We start from the raw sequence: 25,572 nt of genomic DNA on the forward strand, positions 1-25,572 counted from the left end.
AAAGACAAATAATAACACAGGCAATTCAGTGTGATTATATTGCGCCTCCTTGAGTCAATTCTTTGGCTGCGATTTGTCATTTGCGTGTGAAACTAGCGCATGTGGGATGAATCATAGCTCCCAGAGGGCGTGGTCAGTGGAACAGATAGACGACGCGTTACATTCGTGGCGCGCACAGGAAGGTACGACTCACAAAAAGCCTTCTTCTGTCGGCATGATTTGTGGCATTACAAATATTTCAACAGCCGATCCCCAACCTTGTAAAAGTTGCATGATACGCAAAATACACTTTAGGATGCCCCCAAAGGTACTTTAATTTATTTATAATCCGGAAATAATGATCAGTGACACTAAACACAATGTAGCAAAGCAAAAGGATTTGACACTTACAATTGAGGCGTCTCCAGGGGGTCGATTTCCACAAATCACAAAAAGCCAGGTTACGGCCCTGGAAAGCAAAAAAAAGATGATTAGACACACGCAATGCACATTTGCGAGATGGACTATCATATTTCCTCATAATAGTGGCAGACTGTGTGTTAGGACCTTCACGGGTAGTGAACCTGAGAGATCATTTTCACTCATGTACACCTGTTGGAATACAGGTTCAGCAAATACAACAACAAAATATCTATTTAAAAACTTCAACAGGGAGTGACAAACAGCTTGAAGCAAGTGTGCTTCATTTTTTGTGTGAGAACAGGTGTTAAGGAATACTTTAATATACGGTGTTTAATGAGTTTAACTGTGTTTAACTGGGTAAAATTATAGCTCATTAACTCATTCCCTCCCAGCCATTTTTACTGAAGCAACCCCCTTCGCTCCCGGCTGTTTTGTTGGATTTTGACTGATTTTGCAAGGCCCACAGAATATTGTGTTCTATTGCTATAAAAAAATGGAACCTACCAAAAAAAAAAAAAAAGATTAAAGTCTCTTCTTTCATCTATCTGTTTCCATTTTGCAGCAATTAGCATTAGAATATAGCTAAGTTTCATCATTAATCACAAATCTGTTTAAAACCCTGGGGAAAAGAGTCTTTTTGCAACATGGCCGTGGCTGATCTCTTATACTCTGCTGCCACCTGCTAGACATTTTTGTAATAACTACCATTGCTTCAAGCATTCTCTTCAATTGAGAGGCTGCATCAAAGCCTTCTGTATGCTCTAGCATAAATAAATAAAACTTTTGAAAAAACATATAAATACGTCTTTGGGAGAATGGTAATATTTAAAATAGAACGTATTTATACTTTTTGGGAGCAAATGAGTTGAGAGTGAATTTCATTTTGAAAACTCAATTACTTTTACTGGTATGATTATTTAAATTATGGGCAGTTATTTAAAATGTAATGATTGTTAGTTTTTTTTTTTGGGGGGGGGGGGGGGTACTCAGATGTACCATTTTTCTAAATGCATTATTTCCTAAAACGTCCTTTTTGGAAAGGTTCTATTACAAATTGTCCGTCTTTTTTATTCCAGCTATACCTTTACGCCACAGTTGGAAGCCTTATGCTGCTGCAATACACCAGAGGGCTCTGCAAGATGAAGCTCTATTTCTTTACCATTATTACAATTGCTTAAAGATTGCAATTGATTTCATGAGTACTTGGGATCACTTATGCACCTGCATACACAGAGTTTGAAGGTCTACATTTGTAAATTGAGCAATTCAGAGAACCTTCATGAAGCGGCTTATGCATTTACCGTTGTGCACATTTTGTCTTCACTGTAATACAACAAGTGCATTTTTTAGTGGACCATTTCCTGTCAGTATTTCCTATACTATAAATGCTTAAAATTTCAATACTTTATCAGTAGGATTTTAAGCATAGATGTTTCAAAGACAACACATGAAACCGAGGCTGCATGTTTTTATTTATATTCCAGATTGGCATGCGATGGTGTATTTATATGCCGAGCAAGACATGTGGCTGCCCATTGAAATATTTCAAGAGGATGGTGTGTGCCCCCCCCCCCCCTCCCTTGCCACCCCACCTTTGCACGCCACTGGATGTTAACCACTGATATAAACTCCGATCATTAAATCCAGCGTGCAGCCAAAATATAGATTTCATTTACATTGCAAATAGCATCTTGAAAAGGTGCACGTAGCCCGAAGGTTTCGAAGGCGGCCACATTTTCACCGAACTGACTGTCCGAGCTTCCGTGCGGGGGGGATTACCACACGCGGCATGCACTAAGTGACCGGCCGGCGTTTCCGCTCGGCTGCACCCTCTGATGCCACCTGAACAGAATTCAGCAGGAGCCTTGGAGCCGCTCATACATTATGTATTGCTGAAGGTCTGCTCCGTTTTCATGTTGCCTCTAATTCATCGCACAAAGAGAGAGGGAGGGAGCACACGGAGCTGCATGACAACCATCGAGCATCAAATCATGATAAAGAACTGTCATGTCGCCGTTTTCAAGGCATCGCTCACTTCCCAGATTGCGGCGCCGTGATTGGCAACATTTATTTAATAACATCGGTGATATGAGTCATGTGTTCCCCACCAGCCTCTGATTCTTTATTTGTATCATAATACCGTTCATATATCAGCAACTAAATTGATGGAGGGAGGTAGAGAGGCCGAGATGTTTTTTTCCAGGGCCAATACCGATGCGATTATTAGTCGTCAATGAGGCCGATTTGAAGCCGATATTCATTTTAATAAAAAATAAATAAAAAATAAAAGGCGCCAATTTTTTTTTAGAATACAAATGCCAATTTTGACTTATCTATGTCTTAAAGCATTAATGCTCATTGAACAAGTTTTCAATCTTAGACAATATACTTCATTTTAAATTTATAAAACAAATGTTCAGGGAGCTCCCAAGGTTATCGGTACGTCTTAAAAAGTTAAATGGAAACTTAAAGTAAATACCACAGCTCTGTTTCTTCCCACACCAAAAAATAAAAAAAATAATCCTGAAATCTTTGTTTCAACATCAAACAAAAACAAAAGGTTCAGAAGGTTCCCAGGGTCAGCAGCATCGCTTATAAAGTTAACTGAATATTCAAATAAATAGTTCCCTGAGAATAAAATGGTTTAAGCTTTACCCTTTATCGGCCGTCAGATTTTGCGAAAAGGTCGATACCGATATTAGTCAAACCCCAATATCTGCGCCGATAATCCATTTATCCCTAGAGGGGGGCCATGATTTTTATTTGTCTGCGCTACGAGGGGCCACATCAGACCGTGCACTTCCTAACCAGGATCTATGACAAAAGTCCCATTTTAAATAAAGGCAAAATAGTGCATGTCTTCTTGAACACAGAAGTGTATCTTAATATAATTTAATTCCGAAATACACATAGGCTACACGATATAATTTCCTCACATGTTGAGTAACTCACACATTTCAAATGAACTGTTGGTTAAAAATAGCACCAAAAAAAAAATGAAACAGAAGACAAAGTTACCAAAAGTTTTTTGTTTTTTCCCCATAAATATGTTGGACATGTGCATCTTTATAATAGTGGTAGACGGGAATATTTGTGAACGGGAAAAAAGGACACAGCAACGTATTTACAAGCCTTTATTCAAAAAATAATAATTTCCTCCACTATAGAGGGTATTAGGCGACTCTCCTTCACGCTCATCAAATTTTACTTTACTTTTGACACTCCTGTAACATGCTTTTTTTCAAAAATGCTCCCAGGATCATGAATTACAGTAAATCCCCACATATGTGCTTCACCATTTGCAAATTCACTTATTTACATTCTTTCTGTGGAACTTATCAGCTATTCAATGAAAAATGCTGTAAAGCCCATTTGTTAAGCAGTACTGTTTGTTTCTTAAGTTTCCATATGCCATAGTTCGCAATGATTTGGTTTTCACCAAATGACCACCCCCCCCCCGATCTCAATTTTGCCCGAGAACGAATTGATGCCATTTCCATTCATTTTAATGGGGAAAGATGATTTGAGGTCCAGCAAACTCGGCCGTAGAACAGCCTGAACTTCTCAAAGCACGACTGTATGTCAAATTTGTTGTGTGTGTGGGGGGGGGGGGGTACCCTGTATTAAATTGTGCTTCACACCAACAATATTCATTTTGAAAGAGGCAATTTCCCGCTTCTCCTGCAAAGGGAAGTCGATCATAAAAGCCCAACCCTGCACACGCCTGCTCGCTCTGTCTGTCTGTCTTTCCCAGGCATATTTATCAGCCGAACGCTCACAGACTCCACCGTGCCGTCGTTTCTCCTTGCGTCGACCTGCTACGTTCTCCTATTGTGCTTTAATGTGGCATGGTGGTCTTTTTCTCCCCCTCCTCCTCCTCTGAGCGTGAAGTCATTCATGGAAATCAATCCCAAGGTATAGCCTTGTCTTCTCCTCCTCAAAACCTAGCCTTGTGCTGACCTCCATAAATCCCGCGGCAAGCGTTAAACATTTCAGTTAGTGCCCTTAAAGTGGCCTTTGCACAAACATGGTCCATCACTCAAATTGTGGGGGACCAAGGGGGCTCCTTGTGTGTATTTGTTTGTAGCGGTCTGAGGACAGCGATGTAGAAATCACAATTGTGACCACAATTAAATGATTGTGTTGGATCATTTCATTATTTTATAAAGGCTGAATATAATATGTTGCATGTCATTCTCTCTACCATATACTGATATACGTATATTGATTAAAATTTCTGACATTTTGGTAAGATTAAGCAAAATAAACCCGACATGTCTTGAGAATTTGATGGTTTGCATTATTTTTACTAACTATATTTTCAATATTGTTGGCAAACTTTTTTGTCAAGATTTACATCATTATGCCTTTTCCAGGAAATGTCTTGCTTCTGAATGGTTAGAAATATCCTGCTCTAACTGACATTTTTACATTACAAATAAGTTTAAAAGATTTAATGGGTTAGAGTTTATTTAATTTTTATATTTTTTAATTGCAATAATTTAATACAATTTAATATTTTATTTAGTCAACTTTGAATTTTACAAAAGTATTTTTTTGTATTTTATACTAAAAAAAATACTTTTGACATTGAAGTGTTGTAATTTGTCATTTTAAGATTTTTAATATTTTGTGATTATAGATTAATAAAAGATTTTACATCGACGTAAATCATTGTTGTTCATAGTAAATAAAAGTTAATTTTGCTTTACTGAAGTAGCTTTAATACATGGTTTACATACGTACACTGAAATAGTTTAAAATGTTTACATTATTGCAGTCAATTAAGCAATCCAGTCTGCTTCCATAACTGAAAAATAGAGTGAGTCTTGTTAAAGGTAGATACAATCCCATCTGTCAATACAATTTTTGTTACCTTATTCAAATTCATAAATCTACTAACTGCCTCTTTTTTTTTTTTTTTTTTTTAATAACATCCTCCATTGTTTTTGTTTTTTTATAGGGCAACTGCAAAAATTCTGACCCAATTCAGTCAACGCCGCCTGAGGATAACCTTTTTGTAAACACTTGTAACCCAACAGGCACCAAACACGGAATATTTATGAATGATACTGTATATAGAATAGAGCAAAAAGTTACATTTACTTGTTGTTCGTCCCAAGTGAAAACTTCTTTGTGCATCTGGCTTCATGGAAAAACTGTTGTGGGGACGTGGGATGAAGCACTACGAGAGATCGGGGGGGGGGGGGGGGGGGTGACAGGAGACAAGTAAGAATAAGTAGGAGAGAGGGAGGTCTTTCGGCCACTTGTGGCCTTCACCGGGCAGGCACCAATCATACAGAGACGCGACAATCGGAGTGACACATGAACAATGGCTCCATTTTGCAGCCCCCTGCGAACAGGCCCATCTATCACAAGGGGGGATTAATTCAATTCATCAGCTCCCCCAATGCCACCTGATATTGCTTAAAGGGGGGGGGGGGGGGGGGGCTCATGAGTATAGTGGCGGACTTGATTGGGAATCTGCTTGCCTAACTTGATTCCTATCTTATTTCAATCAAATGGGAATAGATAATGGAGGGAGCACATATTTTGCATGTAAACTTCAATGCAAATTTGAAAGAAAAACAAATTAATTAAATCCATGTTCAAGTTTGGAACCAGTGTACTCCTGACATTTGATATACAAATAACAGTAAGGACCTCTGCTGGTCATGATAGTAAATGACAGGGGTTTGCAACATTTGAAAATTTTATAGCAAAGTGGAAAATGCACTTTCTTGAATACTGACATTTAAAAAATATATATATATATGGACCGTGTTGAAAGACACGGAATGATACTGATGGAAAAACATGCAATATGCGGGTGATAAATGTGTAATATTAAGAAATTGGATTATTTTTTTGAGAACATACTTGGAATGATATGAAAATATGAACTAAGTTTATGAAAACTAATTTGTGAAAAATATTGCAATATTGATTTAAAAAAAAAAAAAGTGGAATTATATTGAAAGACATTTTAAAGATAAGACAAGATCATTTTAACAAATAAAAATATTTAAGGACCATCAGATTTTCAATTGCGGGTGGGTCTGGACAACTTTATTGCCGTTTCAACAAAACTGGAACCATTTTCCTTAGTGTTGTACAGTGCCTCATTCATAAATACACCAAAAAAAAAAAAAGTATATGTAGTACAGTCATACCAGATGATGTCACAGCCCATTTTATTGACTCAGGCCTCCACTTTGTGAGGTTGATAATGAATGCGGCCACCTCTCCAGACACAAAGATAGTAGGCCGTGCTCACACATCCCGCGATACACACCAGCAGGATGGCCCCCACCACCACAACCACCTTCCACACGGTGGATCCTGGTTTTCTCTCATCTGGATCATCCCAACACAACAAGACAAATGAGTTAAAGGGGCACTGATGAAAACTAAAGCTACCCCCGTTGAGATTACCGTACCTTGCGCATTGAGACGCAGCGGTTCTCTTGTAGTCATCTGGTTCTCTAAATCTGGTAATGGAGTGACACTGTCGACCACAGTCAACACACTGTCGAGCACCGCTGTACCCTCAGGCATCATCAGGATCAAGTAGTCTTGGGAGGACTTTCTAAAAAGCGCGTCAAGTTCTTCATCTTGCGAGTTGTCCTCGGAGAAGGTCCACTGTCCCGAGATGTGTGGAGGAAGACCTTAAAACATAAATGGGGGTTTCAAAAAGTATAATCGCGCGCCTTGATGCTTGTGCCGTACGGTGGCAGTGAACGCAAGCAGCAGTTTTAGTCAAATGGGGAACAAGTCATCCAAAAAATAATAATAATAATAAAGACTTGAAGCTGCATAATGCCATTCCAAGTTCACTATCAAAATAAACGAGTATTACACTTCATATATAACAAAATGTTCAGTTCGCTAGCTTAATGCTAACACTAGTTAGCTTCTACAGTCCCTCAGTTGCGCGTGTGTCCGTCTCAGTTGTCCGAAGCATTTTAGAGAGTTGAGACACGCGGGAGCGCGCGGTTGGGGGAAGCAGGGGTGGGGGTGAGAGTGTTGGAACGACCATTAGTGGCCGGAAACGATACTGATGTGTGAAACCCGGAAGTCGGAAATCGGAAGTCCGTGGCATCTACCCCATTAGGGTAGTAGGCCTACAGTTTTGTTGTTTTAAGTTAATCAATTATTGGTTTTGTAATTTCCTTGTACAGCCACTAGCTGTCGACTAAATATGACGTCACAAAGCCGAACAACTCAGGTCATATCTGTCACTGCTCACCTGTGTTTTGCGTTTGCATATGCAATTTTATTGATTATAATTTTATCATAATCGGCCACAATTATTATTACTGCACTTATACAGGCATTCAAGGGCATCGTATCAGAATAATGTCAACAGGATACAGGTCATGGGATGTCTGCGCTGTGATGTCATTTTCAGTCGACGGTAAGTGGCAAAATGGCGTCGCATGAGCTGGAAGAAAACGGATGAATATACTGCTTAAATAATTTGATTCGACTTCCCCTTCATCAACAGCGTTATGTTAAAATTGCTCATAGCGGCACAGTTAATTTCAATAATAAACATACTTTTCAGGAAGAAAACCGCTTTCTCATTTTTGATGAATACTAGGTAGAGGCCGACTACGACCCATTTCAATTAAAAAGTCAAACCTGCCATATGTGAAAATCACAATTGTCTTTGGCAACTAAGCATTTTTATCTTATGCCGTCTAAAAAAGCGTGCCTAAATTAAGCAGCACGGCGTTCCTCTTACCTCGATGACTTGTTGATGGTGTCAGAAGTGCCAAAAACAACACATGAAGAAGAAGCAACATGATTGACATGGGAGTCGGAAGCTGGCGTTCTTTCTCCTTAAATGCACTCCGTTCATTGGGAAAATTGGCATCAGCTGCAGGTCAATTAGGAACAGTGACTTGAGGTTTGTTTGTTTTTCCAGGTATAAACCTTAGCTTGGGAAACTTGAAAAACTTGAGCAATTCTAAAGCGGTTCTCGAATTTTTTTACACTAAGTACGACCTAAAAAAAAATACGTACAGTACTTGCATCTCCAATTATCATCATTATGTACAGGAAATTGATATCCAATATTAAAATACAGTAGGCCAAAACGTTCATTAAAAACAAAGCGGAGGTTTTATTCTTATTCAATAAAACAAAATAAAACTGAACTGTACCGTACTTGGGAGCAAAAAAACGTATTTAGCCTCTCTAACATTATGCAATTTGACTATTTAATTGTAATTTGTGTACCACTAGATGGCGCCCATACACCACTAGTGATAGTCATATCTTGGACCAAAAGTTTGAGAACCCCGGTTGTAGAGCAAAAAGAACACACACACATTGAGCACATCATTGTAGTATTTATTCCACAACAGTTGCACGGTATAGTTGTCCCGCCACCCCACCCCTCCAGTGCTGCAAACCGTGGTTAAGTGACCACTTTGACTAGTGGAGTTTTATTATTCAGTTAAAATGTAAATATTATAAGATGTAACCCGTCCCAAAATCCCAACACTGAACTAAAATACAAAAAAAATACCTGTACAGTATTTCTTTACATCAGTGGCATGCGGTCACTAAACTAACACAAGTCAACTCTGAAATGCCAACACTGAATATGAATATAGAGTAGAATATCACAGATTTTTGTCCCCTACCACCAAAACATGTAAATAAATGTAAAACAACAATGACAGTTATTGCAAACATGACATACAACTATTCCCTTGCATAGCTCATAGTTTGCGCACAAGTAGTCCCGGTATTCAACACACGAATTTTCACACTGCAAATAATAATCTTGTGCTTGGAGATGGCAACATGTTAAAACAGCAGCGACGAATACGTGTCAAGTTCACACACTCACAGTACCATCTGGCAAATGTGGAGTAAATTGTGTTCCCAGTGCAAAGCTCAATGGCTCCCATGGCTAACAGCTTGGTAGAATCAAAGTGCATCAGAGGAAAAATTGAAAAGTACCAGACAATATAATTTGTGAGAAAAAAAAGGTAGTGAACAATTGTGGCTGACTCGTTCATAGCAGAACCACAATGTATGTCTTAAGGCGAGGTACACACACGCCGATTTTTAAAATAAGACGCACGATGAGGAAAAAACATACCAAAAAAACAAACATCTTTCAGAGACATGAAAAAAGGCTCAGATTTGTCCTGATTGTTGGTATGTGTGTACTTACAAAAAAAAACACCCGTACCAGACATTCAGGACAATCTTTCTGAGACATCCAAAAATCTGACTGAGAGGAAAAATGTACAAATGACTCGAATATCAGTCTGTGTGTACCCCGCTTTATGAACGCTTACAGCAAAGTGCATCCCTGCCGTGTGACATTAAAAGAGCCTTGACTTGACAGTCATATTTATACAGCAACACTCCCGCAACGTGTTCTATACAGTACAATGTTAAGATCTACTAGAAAATCCCTTTTCTCTACGGGCTCCATGCAATCCTTTCCGACTTTTTGTCCCTCCTTATTCCTGCTTCTCGCTGTGACCGTAGAACTTCCGAAGGCTCGAATCCAGCAGGTAGTCCACAGACCTGCAAGGTAAACAACAGAGTTTTGACCGTTATGTGCACGACCATTTGAATGTTTGGGCTGAGCCCTTTTCCAGGAGAAAACGGTTTTAAACAACGGATGTGATTTACAATCAAATTGTGTATGGTGGGTATAAAGTCTAAACACCCCTGTTCAAATTTCACTGTTTTGTGATATACTGTAAAAAAAATAATAATAATAATAATAATAATAATTTTTTAAGGGGGAAAAGACCTTTTAAAAAATAAAAATAACAATAAAGTTATTCAGAGTAGGGCTAAATGATTCTGAAAATTATTCAAATTGCACTTCGATTGACACTTATAATATATGCACTTATTTTATCAGGGTGGGTGTGCACACTTGTGCAACCAGAATATCTCGGTTGTCTATTTTTTACTTCTCCCGGGAAAAAAAATTCAATTGAGTTGTACAGATTATAGGTAACATTAATGGTGGAAAGAGTTATAAAATGATTCCTTCTATCTTCTAATTCTTTATGTCACAAAAACCGAGCACTTTAACCCGGGGGGGTGTAGACTTTTTATTTCCACTGTCTGTATACATGTATGTGTCCAAACTATGGCTCAGACGCTACTTGTCGCCCACCATACACATTCGTTTTTTTTCTCCCAAAGGTCGTCGGGGGCAGCATGAAATGCGTGGTTTCATAAATAATTAATCCAGATTAACTTTATAGCCATTGAAGGCTATAAACGTCAACAATTCATTTGAACTATTTCTATTAGTTTAACATTATTGTACATTTAGAACAGATGTAAAATTTTTGATTAGTCGTGAGTTAACTAGTGAAGTCATGCGATTAATTACAGTTAAAAATCTTAGTCTCCTGACGAGATGATTATTAAAAATTAGGGGCGTCAGGCGATTAAAATCGTAATTAATCGCATGATTTCAATAGTTAACTCACAATTAATCCAAAATTGTATATCTGTTCTAAATGTACAATAAAAAAATCTAGGTTTTCATACCTTTGTTAACAAAAGTAGAAAAAAATATATGTTAAACTAATAGAAATAGTTTAAATGATTTTTTGACGTTTATAACCGTCAATGGGAGTGAATGAGTTAAAAAAGTTTCTTTGACAAATAAGGACAATTCTAAGTGGCCCAAAACTTTTGAACCATAGCGCAGGGCCCCAGACTAACTTTTTGTTTTTTTACTTGCAAATTAAATATTCATCCTGCCTATTTTCACTCTTTTCCTGATAAATGGGCTGAAGCGTGATATCAACAACAAATATTCAAGAATAGTCATTTATTATTATTATTTTTTTTAATCTGCAAATTTACTGGTTGCACTGGCGCAAGTAGATGAAAATTGTAGTTGCGCTGTCTCAAATTTTAGGGGCCAAATGCCACCATTAAGGGGCAGTCTGGAGCCCCTATAGCGTATAATAAGAAAATAAAAAATAAACAAATATGCTGCCTACTTGTCAATAGGGGAGATGATGAACGGGATGATTGAGAGGCCGACGGCCGTGGTGGTCCACTTGCGCACGGGCAGGGGCAATTTGGTGGTGCGGCCCAGCAGGTGCAGTGTGGCGGCGCACAGGCGGTTAATGGTGAAGCCCGGGATGACGATGGAGGCCAAAGTCTGCCACACGAACGTGTCCGCCACCGCCGCTGCCACCCGCGTCGTCTGGCCTGGCTCATCCCCGTGCGCCTAAACGAGCCCAAGAAGAATGGCGTGGTATTCTTCATACAGTTGACGACGCAGCGTAGAGCAGCAAAATGTTCTGCCTATAATTCATATATGTGCTATTATATGTGTTACGAGGCCACAAAAATAAGTCGTTATTTTGATTCTATATATTTTTAGTTACTTGGTCAATTAATTCATTCACTGCCATAAATTCATAAAAAAAAAAAAAGATTATTAAAAATTAGGGGCGACAGGCGATTAAATTTTTTAATTGTAACTAATCGCATGACTTCACTAGTTAACTCACGATTAATCACAAATTTTATATCTGTTCTAAATGTACAATAAAAAAATTCTAAGTTTTCATACTCTTGTCAACAAAAGTGGAAAAAAATGTTAAACTAATAGAAATAGTTTAAATGATTTTTTTGACGTTTATAGCCGTCAATGGCAATGAATGAGAAAAAAATACATTATTACAAATTTGGGGCGTCAAGCAATTAAAATTTGTAATCAGAATTAATTGCATGACCTCACTAGTTAACTCACAATTAATAACACATTTGATATCTGTTCTAAATGTAACATACTCTTGTTAACAAAAGTGGGGAACATTTTTTAAACTAATAGTTGAAATGAATATTTGACGTCTATAGCCGTCAATGGCAGTGAATGAGTTAATCAGTTAACAGAATTTTTCTCTGTCGAACATCTAAAATCGGCATTGGCCTCAAGTTAGGACTTCATCAATGTATTGTTTTGACCAGTCTTCAGCGTGGTTAACTTAGCTCCACTTGTATGACATCACCGACTGCATCTCACCGTCCTGCTCTCACTCACCGCAGCGGCTTTCTTCCCTTTGTCCACAGCATCAGCAGTGACGTAAGCAGTGGCCACGGCGTAGCTACTCCACACCAAGCTCACCGGCACCAGCGGACGGAAGGCCTCCCCCACCTCGTTGGCGTAGCCTGAGGAACGAGGGGTGTATATCGTCAACGGAGGCTCGTCTGGGTTTTTTTTGTTGGATAAATGACTTTCTCTATTTGTTCCTGTCAACTTTTGTGCTTCTTGATCCTGACAACTCAAAGTAGTTTTCGGAAGATCCTGTATTTATATTTGACCATTTAGGAGTGAGACGCCTTCTAATTAGTAGATTAACACCTTAGCTGTTCACAATGGGTACAACTTTTTTGTTTATCGCTAGGGTTACGTTCTAAAAACTGCCTGCAATAGGTGGGGGTGCACCGATCACAATTTTCTGGCCGATCCCCGATCTTTTAAAAAGTCTGACCTGCCAATAACCGATTTTTTTCCTTCAGTGTTCCAATCTTGTTTCATTGGAAAACATTGAACTATGTCGGTGAAATAATACAAACGGGTTGTTTTAACTGCACATGAAAATCTTATTAGTCATCTCAGCAGAACAAGACAGTGGCTGACTTTTTCAGACCTATGAGGAGAAAGATGAGATTGGTGGAAAAGATCAGTTTATTTTTAAGGGATCGGTCGATTACCGATATTCCAAAAATAAGGAAATCGGGGCCAATAAATCGGCAGGCCGATCGATCGGTGCACCCTGAAATCCGCACATTTTTGTCTGTATACACTTTTTTCAGACGGGCATTAAAATGTTCTCACAGTTCTGTCTTATTGAAACAATGTTCAAATTTCATAGATTAAAAAAAAACAAAAATTGAATGTGTGTAGTCCACAATAGAAAAAATAAAATCTGTGAAACAGTAAGGCTGCGTAAGGTGAAATGTTATAGTGAGGGAACATCATTTTCTTATGTATAGAACATACAACAATAATTTTACAAATGATAATTAGTTCAAAAGCAAATAAAACGATCACAAACATTTGAAAATAAATTTATTAAATTTCTGCTGATCCTGAAATTTTGAGGGAATCCCACGGGGTACCCAACCTACAGTAAATAATTATGATCACGAATTGTTTGATTTGCATTAGATAGATCCAATGTTTTTTTGTTTTTTGTTTTAAGAGGACCTTTTCAAAAGCACACAGAATGCAAGCAGACCCTTTATAACACTTATTTCTTGCTACATAATAGACCAATCATATGGTAATAAAATAAGTAAAAATTAAAATTACAAAAAAAAATTAAAAGGAAAAAGTTATCAAAAATTATTAACATTAAAACTATTAAAACATTTTTAAATAAAATTAAATCAATTGACAGCTCAAAGGGACTAAAAACCTGAAGGTGCGGTTCGATTGAGCAGCCTCTTTCAGCTCTAATCTGTTACATAATGGACCGTGTTAGTTGCAGTAAAATAAGTGCAAAAACATACATGAATAAAATGTGGAGCAAAGTTTTTAAAAAGGAATGAACATTTTTTGATTACAAACAATAAATCTAGCATCATAAGTATAAATTTAAATATTAAATAAGAAATGTTAAAAAGAAAGATTAGACATGCATGAAGTGTTGATGGCAGCACAAATGCCCTTCAAGTGACTGTATACTGTACTTGCCTTCTGGTGGGACAAACCCTGTACTTAAAAAGCAGGCTTTGTTGCAACACTCAAGTATAAAAAAAAAAGGGGGGGGGGATACACGCTCATAAGTTGATGACTCCAAGTGCTTGTGAGTCACTGCCTCAACTTGCTCAACTACTTTGGTCTGACTGAGCTGCTAAAACAGCACAACTCGTTAGATTTAACATAAACTACAAACGCGGATAAAGCATCAGTGTAGATCAATGTGTTTGTCGCCGAGTCGTCCTACAAAGTGCCCTTGACGGTCACGATTGCTATAAATAGACATTTAGCTGTTCATCGAGTTAGCTACCTAGCTAGCTAGCAGCTTCGGGGTCACCCTGTTCCTTCGACTCACTGCCGCGTTCGGTTCAAGTCAGCTCCGGCGGAGATAAAACACAAACGTTACACACCAAGGAAGCGAACCCATGTGTCGCGATAGATGTCGACCGCTTCGCTCAGTTTTTCTTCCGTGGGCTCCATGCTTCCCTTCGGCGTATTTTTACTCCATCCCCTCCAATGCTTACCAGTGAGTAGAAAGCCGACAGTCTACCTGGGATCCACAAGGGGGCGTGGCCTTTCCTACAGCATCCAACCGGCAGTGAGTACGACGGTGTCCACTTACGACAGTGTACGGTTTACGAACCGAGCAGTGACGACAAGGAAGCGCTTTTCATGTTGTTTTATTTAGTTTTTTTGTGTGCTGGGGCACCTTAAAATTTTGAGAGATCTTGGGATTTCCTTTTTTTTTTTTTAACAAGCTAGAGAAAGGCAAAACCACACGGTACTTGGTAGAATAATTTTTATCAACCAAAAGTGCAATGCACCCCTACAAATCAGACAAATGCAAAATGTAAATATTCCACATTTTTGTTGACAATGATGCACATTTAAACCATTAAGAGCTATTAATTCCTTATACTTTTTTAAATATACCACACAGGTATCATATCATAAAAAATCTAGCTCAATGCACATTTTGTAACAGCGTTTCTTTTAGGGCGACACCTTTTTTATAAATCTAAACCAATAGAACGTGTGTATTATGATCGACGGCAAAAAGCAACCAATGAGATAGAGCAATCCAATCCGCAGAACCAATAAGAAAGACGTTGGATTTGTATAGGGCGGTGACTTTTGACTTACTATGGCCGCCGTCAGCTGCAGAAGACACAGGCGAGACTCTAAATCAATATACATTTTACTTTGTCCGCAAAAGATGACGCGTTTTAAGAAGCTACTGTGCACTTTTATTCTTTTAACATTTACGGTTGGCCACTGTTTCGCCGACGACGACCACGAAATGGAGGAGTTCCTGAAACGGGAGTATTCCCTCACCAAGCCCTACCAAGGTATCCCTCTCGATGCATTGAGTAGAATATTCTGGAAGATTTAACAGTTAATGTCTTTGACTTTAGAAATTGAACGCCTTAACATCAAATGACATCTATCAGGTTCATATCTGTTGTTTTATAGGTGTGTGTGGGGTGGGGAGGCTTACCATGTTTGACTGTCACGAGGGTGCTTTTCTCAACATGTGACTGTACAATTTAAAAAAGAAAAGTGCTTTGTGTGCGTATTTAGCTGTCGGATCTTTAAGCTCCTCCCACTGGGAACTGATGGGCGATGCCATGGTAACCACGGAGCAGGTGCGACTCACACCTGACATGCAGAGCAGACAGGGGGCGGTATGGAGCCGAATTGTGAGTATTTACTGTCGTAGAAATAGAAGTACAGCACAGGTATTCCACTTAAACTCTTTGTGGATGATATAGGGACTAAAAGTCTTGTCGTGGGAAGTGAAAAAACGCGAGTAGTTGACGCTAAATCCTAACGCAATTTGATTCAATGCAAAATAATTTAACAGATTTAACATTTACAATTGTCGGCCGCTACGAGGAGAAAGCATTCTTAACTCATTCACTGCCAAATTCATTTGAACTATATTAGTTTCACATTATTTTACACTTTTGTTAACAAGAGTATGAAAACCTATAATTTTTTATTGTGCATTTATAACACATATAAAATGTGTAATTAATTGATTAATTACAATTTTAAAAATTTTATCGTCTGACGCCCCTAATTTGTTATAATCTTTTCTTTTTTTAATTAGGGGCATCAGGCGATTAACATTTTTAATTGTAATTAATCACATGACTTCACTAGTTAACTCAAGATTAATCACAAATTTTATATCTGTTCTAAATGTACAATACATATTTTTCTAGGTTTTCATACTCTTGTTAACAAAAGTGGAAAAAAAAAGTGAAACTAATAGTTCAAATTCATTTTTGACGTCTATAGCCGTCAATGGCAGTGAATGAGTTCATGCACCCCAATTTCGCAACAAAATTGCTGGGGATAATCTTGTAAATGTATGTTTTCAACCCGAGGATAGCTTATGCACTTTCTCAACCAGTAGTCAGCCCACCACCAGGGGGCGAAAGCATGGTAAGGCTACATAAAATATGAACTTTGCGATTGTGCTCTGTAATGACATATTTATTCAGTTAGTGTGGCCTTAGTAGCCGAAAATGAGGTTTGGTCTCGCTTTTTGCCCTTCCAGCCTTGCCATCTGAACGACTGGGAGATGCAAGTACACTTCAAGATTCATGGGAAAGGAAAGAAGAATCTTAATGGTGACGGTTTGGCTATTTGGTACACTAAAGAGCGCGTGCAGAAAGGTAAACATTGGAAACGCTCTTTTCTGCCACTGTACTGTTTGTAAGGTGTGCGTTGTGTGATTTGTTGTTGTTGTTTTTCATCACACACAGGTCCTGTATTTGGGAATAAGGACAACTTCACTGGTTTGGGAGTTTTTGTGGACACGTACCCCAATGAGGAGAAACAGTTAGAGGTACACGACATACTCTCACAGTTTAGTATTCACCTGTTTTGTTTTGATTTGTTTGGGTGTGTGTGTGTGTGTTTTAACCCATCCTCTATTATTTGCTGAAAATCTTTCTTTTTTATTCATTTATTTATTTATTTGCATTGTAAAATAAAATTGACTATTTAACATTTGGGATTTTCTGGGCTTTGTATCTTGCTCAAGCCATTCGGCTACTTATGGAAGGATTTATTTAACCTGGTGTGCAACAAAAATGGGCATAAAATTCAAAATTTGACTTAACACCGATCTGATCGGCTGGATCGGACGATATTTTGCATTTTATGCAAATTCGTGATCAGCTTTATTGTTTAACTCATTCACTGCCATTGACGGCTATAGACGTCAAAAATTCATTTGAACTATTTCAATTAGTTTAAAACATTTTCTACTTTTGTTAACAAGAGTATGAAAACATAGATTTTTATTTTTTTTAGAAATAGATATAAAATGTGTGATTAATCGTAAGTTAACTATAGAAGTCATACGATTAATTACAATAAAAAAATGTAATCGCGATTTAAAGATTATTACAAATTCGGGGCGTCAGGCGATCGTAATTAATCGCATGACTTCACTAGTTAACTCACAATTAATCACACATTTTATATCTGTTCTAAATGTACAATCAAAAAATATAGGTTTTCATATTCTTGTTAACAAAAGTAGAAAAAAATGTTCAACTAATAAAAATAGTTCAAAATGAATTTTTTACATCTATAGCCGTCAATGGCAGTGAATGAGTTAATAAAGCCCTTTCCTCAGGTCCATGGGATTATTACTGTAAATGCCCCCCCAAAAAAAAAATTCCCCATAAAATGAAAACGTAAACTCCTCAAATTAAGTAATTAAATCTCAAAACTGCTTTGCAACAACAACAAAAAAATCTCTATATATTGTGAATATATTGCTTGTAGTTTTACACTATTTGTGGCTTTCGCGGGTGAGTTGTACTGGTGTTGTGTAAAGGGGCTGTCTTTTGTGTTCTTTTGTGCGCTCACCTGGGAACAGGCACAAAAGAAGAGATACACTCCGAGCACACAGGTAACCATCTTTAAAATGTTCGTGCTTAACGTGTGTGTTTGGCGTTACTATCTCCGGCAAACGTGATGATAAAACTTAATAACAATAACGAATGAAGTCTTCTAACCTGTGCGTCTTTTTCTTCCTACCATCCACAAGAGGATCTTCCCCTTCGTTCTCGCCATGGTGGGCAACGGCACCATCAGCTACGATCACGAGCGGGATGGCCGGCCCACCGAGCTGGGCGGTTGCAACGCCATGGTGCGCAACCTGAAGCACGACACCTTCCTCTTCATCAGATACGTCCGGCGTCGGCTGACGGTGAGGCACATCCTTGTATTATTATCCTCAAACTCGCAAAAGGTTAGCAAATGAGCTCATTTAGTGATGCTGGACAGCAAAAACAAAGCGGAGTAGAGTTCTTGACTTACTAAACACTGAGTTGCAGTTGAGATGAAAAGAGCAGAGGCCCCAGAATTGAACCCTGCGGAACACCATGCATGTGAATTCATATTGCACATACTCATCCGGCCACTTTTTTAAATACATTTTTTATGCTTGACATAGTTATAGGAAGGAATTACAATTATGAAGACAGGCAGGGTGTATCTTAACTCATTCACTGCCATTGACAGCTATAGACGTCAAAAATTAATTGTAACTATTTCTATTAGTTTAACTTTTTTTTTACACTTTTGTTAACAAGAGTATGAAAACCTACAATTTTTTTTGTACATTTAGAACAGATATAAAATTTGTGATTAATCGTGAGTTAACTATTGAAGTCATGCGATTAATTAAATAAATAATAATTAAATAATCATTTCTTTTTTCCAAAAAATAAGATTATTAAAAAAATGTCTAGGTTTTCATACTCTTGTTAACAAAAGTGGGGAATTTTTTTTTAACTAATAGAAATAGTTAAAATGATTTGTTGACGTTTATAGGCGTCAATGGCAGTGAATGAGTTAAAGTGGAAGTCAACCTTAAACATTTCTTGACAACAATATGTTATATGTGACCTCACTAGTCTAAACATGACATTCTGATTAATATAACATTTATGGAATATGAGTTATGAAGCAAAATCTAGCTGTTTTTATCCATCTCAGGAGGCGGCCATTTTGCCACTGGCTGTCGACTGGAGATGACATCAATGTTGCTCAGGGCTCGGGCAACAACCAATCACAGCTCACCTGTGTTCTGAAGCTGCGCTGTGATTGGTTGTTACCTGAGACCTGAGCGACATTGATGTCAGACTTCCCCTTTTAACGAACCACTGTATTAGAATGCGCTTTACAGTCAGTCGCTCTTGTGTTCTTGAGGTGATGATTGACATTGACGGACAGCACGAGTGGAGGGACTGCCTGGACCTGCCTGGCGTGCGGCTACCTAAGGGCTTTTATTTTGGCGCCACCGCAATTACAGGAGACCTTTCAGGTAGAACACCTGACAGATAGCGCATTAACAGTCTAGTTGCATACATTTCATTAATGGCAATGCCATTAATCCCAATCAATAGACAACCATGACATCATCTCATTGAAACTCTACCAACTGACGGTGTTGCGGAGCAAACAGGAAGAGGAAGAGGAGGAGGAGGAGGAAATCACGATACCCAGCGTGGATAACATGGAGCTGCTCAGATGTAACACGCTCATCTTTTTTTCTTCTTCTTTTTTTTTTTTTTTGCCACCCTCTGATCTTCTCTTCTCTCATTCAGTGGGTCGCACTGAGGAAGGGATGAGCGGATTGGCCATTTTCTTCACGGTGCTCTTCTCCATGCTGGGCTGCATCTTCCTGGTGGTCGTCGGCCTGCTGCTCTACGGCCACTGGAACGAGAACCGGCGCAAGCGCTTCTACTGAGGTGGCGTGGGGGGTGGGGGGGGATTTGGGTTCGGGGAGGAACCTTAACTGCACTGAGTCCACACTGTAGCTGACGGATGTTGGTCTGTTTTGAGAAAGACGCTTGGCGGAGCACGATCCTGACGCTGGACTTTATGCTCCACCTCTTCTGAGCAGCTACTTTTGACTTTTGAAGTCTTTTACTGTTGACCAGGGGTCCTCAAACTTTTTGAGTCAGGGGAACAATTTTTTCAAGGACCACTTCATAATCCAAACGCCTAATAAACATAACTTCCACATGTATCCATGAATGCCAGAGGGATTAAAAATTGCTCATTCTTTAGAGAAAAAAAAGAAGAGATGAATTAAAAATAAGCAATCATGACCAGAACAAAATAAGTATTAGTAAGGAAAAGGAAGTTGTAATCTGACTAGACTACAATGTGATATTAAAGTGTGCATTAAGTAGCTTTGGTGTCCAGAATCATGAAAATATAGCAAATAATGAAACTGTGAGGGTCTTATTAAAACTCATTCGCTGCCATTAACGGCTATAGACGTCAAAAAGTCATTTGAACTATTTCTATTAGTTTAACATTTTTCCCACTTTTGTTAACAAGAGTATGAAAACCTAGATTTGCTTTTGTACATTTAGAACATATATAAAATGTGTGATTAATTGTGAGTTAACTAATATTATAATAGCAGTAAAAAAAAAAATTCTAGGTTTTCATACTCTGGCTAACAAAAGTGGAAAAATGTTAAACTAATAGAAATAGTTCAAATACATTTTTGACGTCTATAGCCGTCAATGGCAGTGAATGAGTAAAAGTCGCCAGCCATTTGCACACATAGCAGTTCAGTGGTAAGTCTCTCAAAATGTGTCCAATATTTTTTTAGTCTTTTTTTGGGGGGGGGATATACAGTACTGTATAAGTGTTTATTGTATGTATCCCTAAAATTGTTGTCATTTTGGGTAATTGCCCCTTTAAGAGAAATCTTCTGTTTTCAGCGACACTACGACCAGTGCTTTGTCGTTTTTCAATGTAAGCTGCTGTTGCAGAGTAAATATTTACACTTATGCTGAACATGTCCACTCTGTCATAGGGAAATGTCGATTAACATAAAAACCTTTAAAAAATTCTAAATGTATTTATGAAACGGTACACAGTCAGGTTACTAAATGAATGTTGCTAAGTGAAGGTCCAACATGTGCTCATGAAATGCTAACATTAGCCAAAAATGTCCACCACGTTTGTCAGCCCTGTCAACAAGGTCAATCTCGTCACAATATTATGCCTTCTGTTCTGGAAAGGCACTTTTTGTTCAAAAAAACAAAAACCTTTTGTTTCTTGAAAAAATAATTCCTTATGTTCTCAACTTATCAATGCATCACAATCGGAGCTCTTAATTGGCTTTTAATAACTTGTTTTAATGGTCCTTGGTCACCATATGTAACTTTAAAATGATAAAATCTATTTTTTTTGCACCTTATAATAGAGTAATGTGTTGATTTGTTAGGCTTTTTGACCACCTGCTGCCAGAAGTGGTGCTTAGTACAATATGAGCAGTGCTAGCTAATGTAGAAATATTCATTGCTATTTACCGCGATATACTTTGTCATGCAGTACCTCTAAAAAGCCACTAGGTGACAGTATCACTCTGCCAGAAAGTTTAGAAACCACTTCAGAGGTTCTGCTGCGGTTGAATAAGCAAATGATTTGTTTTTATTGCAAATTTTCCATTTTAGAATGTATAAGTTGATAACATTTGTTTGTATTGTGAGCATCCATCATTTGCTGCGTTCCAACTCTGACTGTGCACTGAAATGAAGGTGAGACGTTTGTTTCATTTTTACTTTACTCCCACTTTTCTGTGTGTTATGTGTTTAATGCTGCTATGCTGAGGTGCTGAAAAGCAGACCATCTTCTTTGAAATACTTTGTAAATTGTGACCAGGACGTTGTTTATACGATTCCTCATTTGTTATCTTTTCCCTCAAGATGTGTCCATTCAGTGACCAGTTTTCATACTTTCATAAACCAACCAATGACGTAACATACGTTATTAAAGACAAAAACATTTGAACAGTGATTGCATTGCCTGAGTAAACATCATTTTTGTCGTTCGATTCGAGACACCCCACCACAAAAGAAACACCGATGCATTAGTCATGTGTAGACGTTTAATTTTATTAAAAAAATAAAATACAAATGATGACCCAAACATCACACAGCAGACGTATTACTTAAACCCCAAAAAAAGCAATATTATCCATCAGTCAGTGCTTCCCCTCTCACTTTTCACTTTTTGGCAGAAAACAACATAGAAAAAGTCTTATTTGGAAAGAGAGAAAAAGAAAAGAAAAACAATCCAACCACTATCAAGTCCACTTCCATCTTCCACACTGAGGTCTTCCATTGCGCAATATACAAAATTGTACGTCTCTAAGTATGAAAGGCAGCAGTTAAATATTCATTCTGTGAATATGCTTAAATATGGAAAAAGAAAGCCGCGGTTTTAACACAATAACGCACCAGAAGGGATGGACGGAACAGTGACAAACCCCCCCAAAATAGGAATCAATCCAATAACGAGCGCAACTTTCGTCTTCCTACCAACTTAAATCATAAATCTTAGTGGTTGAGAAGGAAGCTGTTACTTTCTCCAAATGAAGGGAATAAAAGTATATATACAAACAAAAATTGCGTTGTTTTTTTTAAGCCCCTCTGTGTACATACATTGTTGCTGTAGCATTAAAAAAAAAATTAACAAATAGACCACAGACACACAAAAAGAAAGACTACAGTACGGTGCTGTGCCACAGTACTGAGAGTTATATTGCTAGTACTGGTGCCCACATGACAGGAAGTGGGGGCAGCATAGAACAGTTATGTTTATTTCTATTCTTTTTTTTTTTGTTACTTTTTTATTTTTTTGCATAGTCTGGTTAAGTGACGTATACACGACACTGCAGATGTCAAAACTACCATTCAGATATGAAGATGAAATTAAAAATTAAAATTAAAACTAATGCTTTGGCTTAATGGGCGGGAAGCAAAATGTTCCATTTTGATGCTGCAAAGCAAAAAAAAAAAAAAAAAAAAAAACTCACTGTCATACAATCAAATCATGTTCAAATGAAAACTCCACCAGCTTCCAAAGGATTAGGACAGACATGAAAAGTGGATGGATGATCGTGACCGATATAGATAGCCCTTAATAATCTCAGTAAACATGAAATCAAGGAAGGCCATAAGCAAATTTTGAACCTCTGTCTTAAGTCCTGCATACACACAAAAAAAAACTGCACATCCTTTTATTGATCCTCAGCCTTTTTTCTCTATGCAACGTATACGAAGGAGTATTTGAACCATACTGAAAAGGAAAAAAAATGTCAAAAATTGAATGACAACATTCAGTTCATGAGAAAAGTCGCTTGACAGAAATATGGACTTGTACTTTTTTTTGTAACATTATAATTCTTGGATCTTGCCTTTTTTTTGTCAAACCATCTTCATTACTCAACAAAAATACTTTTTAATTTAATGACGTGTCACCAATTTCATAACATAAGAATTTAAAATTAATAATACGACTTTTTGGTAGTAGCACGGTCCTTGTTCTTCTAATGTGCGTTTTTTGGGGAGGGTACGCATTCTGTCTTTATTTTTCGAACATTACAACTTTTCAAAAAAATAAATAAAAATAAAAATAATTCTCTATTCTTGTATTTTTTTTATATATGTCCATATATATATATATATATATATATATATATATATATATATATATGGACATATATATAAAAAATATTGCATTATGACTTTTCTCTTACCGTTTAACATTGTTTCCTTTTTAGTGTCTCTCTTATACTCCTTTGTGAACTTGAGGAAAAAACATCACCTCAACTACAAAAAAAAAAAACCTATAAAATCTCTTATGTGCATTTTTTGCAAGACAAAAGCCATGGATTATATGCACGAAAACAAAAAGGTTTTGTCAATTCCGATCATTTAGCATGCTTACAAAGTAAACACATCTGAAAATGTACTAGTGACCACTTGTGTCAGGTCTAAATCTATTACCGTATTTTTGAGACAAGTTAGCACCTATGGTGCCTGTTCACCTGCTAGAGAGCTAGCTAGCTAGCAACAATGGTGTTTGTTTACCTGCTAGGGAGATAGCTAGCTAGCTAGCACCCATGGTGCTTGTTTACCTGCTAGGGAGATAGCTAGCTAGCTAACACCCATGGTGCTTGTTTACCTGCTAGCTCGCTAGCTAGCACCTATGGTGCTCGTTTACCTGCTAGCTCACTAGCTAGCATCCATGGTGCTCGTTTACATACTCAGGAGTTAGCTAGCTAGTTAGCACCCATGGTGCTCGTTTGCCTGCTTGGGAGATAGCTAGCTAGCTAATACCCACGATGCTCGTTTTCTAGCTAGCTCGCTAGCTAGCAACCATGGTGCTCGTTTACCTGCTAGGGAGTTAGCTAGCTAGCCCTAGCGGCTAAAGCCAAACATGTGATACATAATCTTCGCTTCTTTTCTTTCTTTCTTTTTGCGGAGAACAAAAAAATAATTTATGCTAAGAAGAACAAATTTCACCCTAAAGCCAAACGTCTCCAACTTTTTTGTGGCATTTTTGTTTGTTGTCACGCCGTGATGTGCACAGGCCGGGTCTTCCCATCAGAAACGTCAGAATCTTCCCCCTGCTTCATAATTGATCTCATAGTCGCGCTGTTTGCGTTGCGGCCACGTCACGAAAAGGTCACACTTTTGTTGGTATGACTTCACGTCTCGACACCTGCTCACGGGCCGGCAAGGTTCAAACGTCTCGTGTCATGTTTTATCAGGCTTTCCCGACATTTTGACAAACCACGCGTACCGTTTGAATGTAAAACACGAGTGCGGCCATTGCAGTGAGAACTGGACCGCGGCGAGTAGAATCTGGCGTTGCATCTCGTGGGTGTCCGTGTCGGGGTTTAATCGCGGCTGAAAATAAACCGGCACGGCTCATTTGAATTAAAAATAGAGGACTCATGGAAATGTTAACATTTATTCCGTGCTTAGACTGATGCTAAGGTTTAGTGGGATTTTTTTATTTTTTATTTTAAAGGACTGTTCGTGTTTTGGGTGAGATTTACTTGAAAACATGCTTCTTTTAATTGCCCTTGGTTTACAATGGTCAATGTAAAGGTACGGATTTTTCCATTTATTTTTATTAGATTGTTTAAAGATTTACGACCAGGATGTATACAAATATTTGCTGTACTTTGGAATTTAAATGACATTGTCATAATTTAGTGATCGCGACTACTGTTTGTTCCGATTTTGAGCGGCATCAGTAAAGCACCAGAACTCTGTCCTAAACTGAGGACCGCCATTTTGAAGCCATATGGTGCGTATTTCTTCAACTTTTTGCACGTTTATGAAAAACTGCCATATACAACGAAAACCCAAGCAAATAGGAACGTAGTAATTGTTGTGATGCATCGAGGTCTTTCTATGTCAGAGAGGAACTAAGTTTAGCCTGATTTGTTAGCGGCACTTAAAGAGAGTCTTTTGCCGCATTTTGCTCTGCTGACTAGCTATTAAAAATCTGATGCTAACAAACGACAAAAGTCTTATGAAGAGGTAAAAACTTCTGCCATTGTTTTTTGTTTTTTATCAAATCATTTGGAAGCCATT

The 25,572-nt window shown here is 38.0% G+C and overlaps 3 protein-coding genes across 4 annotated transcripts; 1 reads left to right on the top strand and 2 right to left on the bottom strand.

Moving 5' to 3' along the window:
• Positions 1-6,579: 6,579 nt before the first annotated feature.
• Positions 6,580-8,291, bottom strand: LOC147161697 (uncharacterized). Its single transcript, XM_086097414.1, has 3 exons — positions 8,150-8,291; positions 6,843-7,070; positions 6,580-6,759 (listed from the first exon to the last, which is right to left on the bottom strand). The coding sequence occupies exons 1-3, from the start codon at positions 8,217-8,219 to the stop codon at positions 6,605-6,607; spliced, it is 453 nt and encodes a 150-aa protein (XP_085953540.1). The 5' UTR covers positions 8,220-8,291; the 3' UTR covers positions 6,580-6,604.
• Positions 8,292-9,691: 1,400 nt separating this feature from the next.
• On the bottom strand, positions 9,692-14,680 carry mtfp1 (mitochondrial fission process 1). Its single transcript, XM_086097708.1, has 4 exons — positions 14,536-14,680; positions 12,461-12,588; positions 11,409-11,641; positions 9,692-9,957 (listed from the first exon to the last, which is right to left on the bottom strand). Exons 1-4 carry the CDS (start codon positions 14,603-14,605, stop codon positions 9,891-9,893), a joined length of 498 nt encoding a protein of 165 aa, XP_085953834.1. The 5' UTR covers positions 14,606-14,680; the 3' UTR covers positions 9,692-9,890.
• A 199-nt stretch (positions 14,681-14,879) lies between these two features.
• Positions 14,880-21,976, top strand: lman2la (lectin, mannose-binding 2-like a). Of its 2 annotated transcripts, XM_086097702.1 has the most exons (9): positions 14,880-15,474; positions 15,707-15,825; positions 16,692-16,809; positions 16,900-16,982; positions 18,027-18,059; positions 18,198-18,359; positions 19,364-19,478; positions 19,561-19,686; positions 19,762-21,976. In XM_086097702.1, exons 1-9 carry the CDS (start codon positions 15,270-15,272, stop codon positions 19,902-19,904), a joined length of 1,104 nt encoding a protein of 367 aa, XP_085953828.1. In that variant the 5' UTR covers positions 14,880-15,269; the 3' UTR covers positions 19,905-21,976. The 2 variants fall into 2 exon arrangements, with proteins under 2 accessions (XP_085953828.1, XP_085953829.1); XM_086097703.1 differs by lacking the exon at positions 18,027-18,059.
• The last annotated feature ends 3,596 nt before the right edge of the window (positions 21,977-25,572 follow it).

This window comes from Leptonotus elevatus, chromosome 15 (assembly GCF_054856555.1).
Source record: "Leptonotus elevatus isolate MCC_2025b chromosome 15, RoL_Lele_1.0, whole genome shotgun sequence".
Taxonomy (NCBI): domain Eukaryota; kingdom Metazoa; phylum Chordata; class Actinopteri; order Syngnathiformes; family Syngnathidae; genus Leptonotus; species Leptonotus elevatus.

Excerpts from the sequence above, each read along its gene's own strand:
- LOC147161697 (XM_086097414.1), bottom strand. The coding sequence starts at position 8,219 with ATGTCAATCATGTTGCTTCTTCTTCATGTGTTGTTTTTGGCACTTCTG. Across the intron at positions 7,071-8,149 it reads ACCATCAACAAGTCATCGAG|GTCTTCCTCCACACATCTCG; the intron begins GTAAGAGGAACG and ends TTATGTTTTAAG. Across the intron at positions 6,760-6,842 it reads GCTGCGTCTCAATGCGCAAG|ATGAGAGAAAACCAGGATCC; the intron begins GTACGGTAATCT and ends GGGATGATCCAG.
- mtfp1 (XM_086097708.1), bottom strand. The coding sequence starts at position 14,605 with ATGGAGCCCACGGAAGAAAAACTGAGCGAAGCGGTCGACATCTATCGC. Across the intron at positions 12,589-14,535 it reads CACATGGGTTCGCTTCCTTG|GCTACGCCAACGAGGTGGGG; the intron begins GTGTGTAACGTT and ends CTCGTTCCTCAG. Across the intron at positions 11,642-12,460 it reads AAGGGAAGAAAGCCGCTGCG|GCGCACGGGGATGAGCCAGG; the intron begins GTGAGTGAGAGC and ends GGGCTCGTTTAG.
- lman2la (XM_086097702.1), top strand. The coding sequence starts at position 15,270 with ATGGCCGCCGTCAGCTGCAGAAGACACAGGCGAGACTCTAAATCAATA. Across the intron at positions 18,060-18,197 it reads GATACACTCCGAGCACACAG|AGGATCTTCCCCTTCGTTCT; the intron begins GTAACCATCTTT and ends ACCATCCACAAG. Across the intron at positions 19,687-19,761 it reads TAACATGGAGCTGCTCAGAT|TGGGTCGCACTGAGGAAGGG; the intron begins GTAACACGCTCA and ends TCTCTCATTCAG.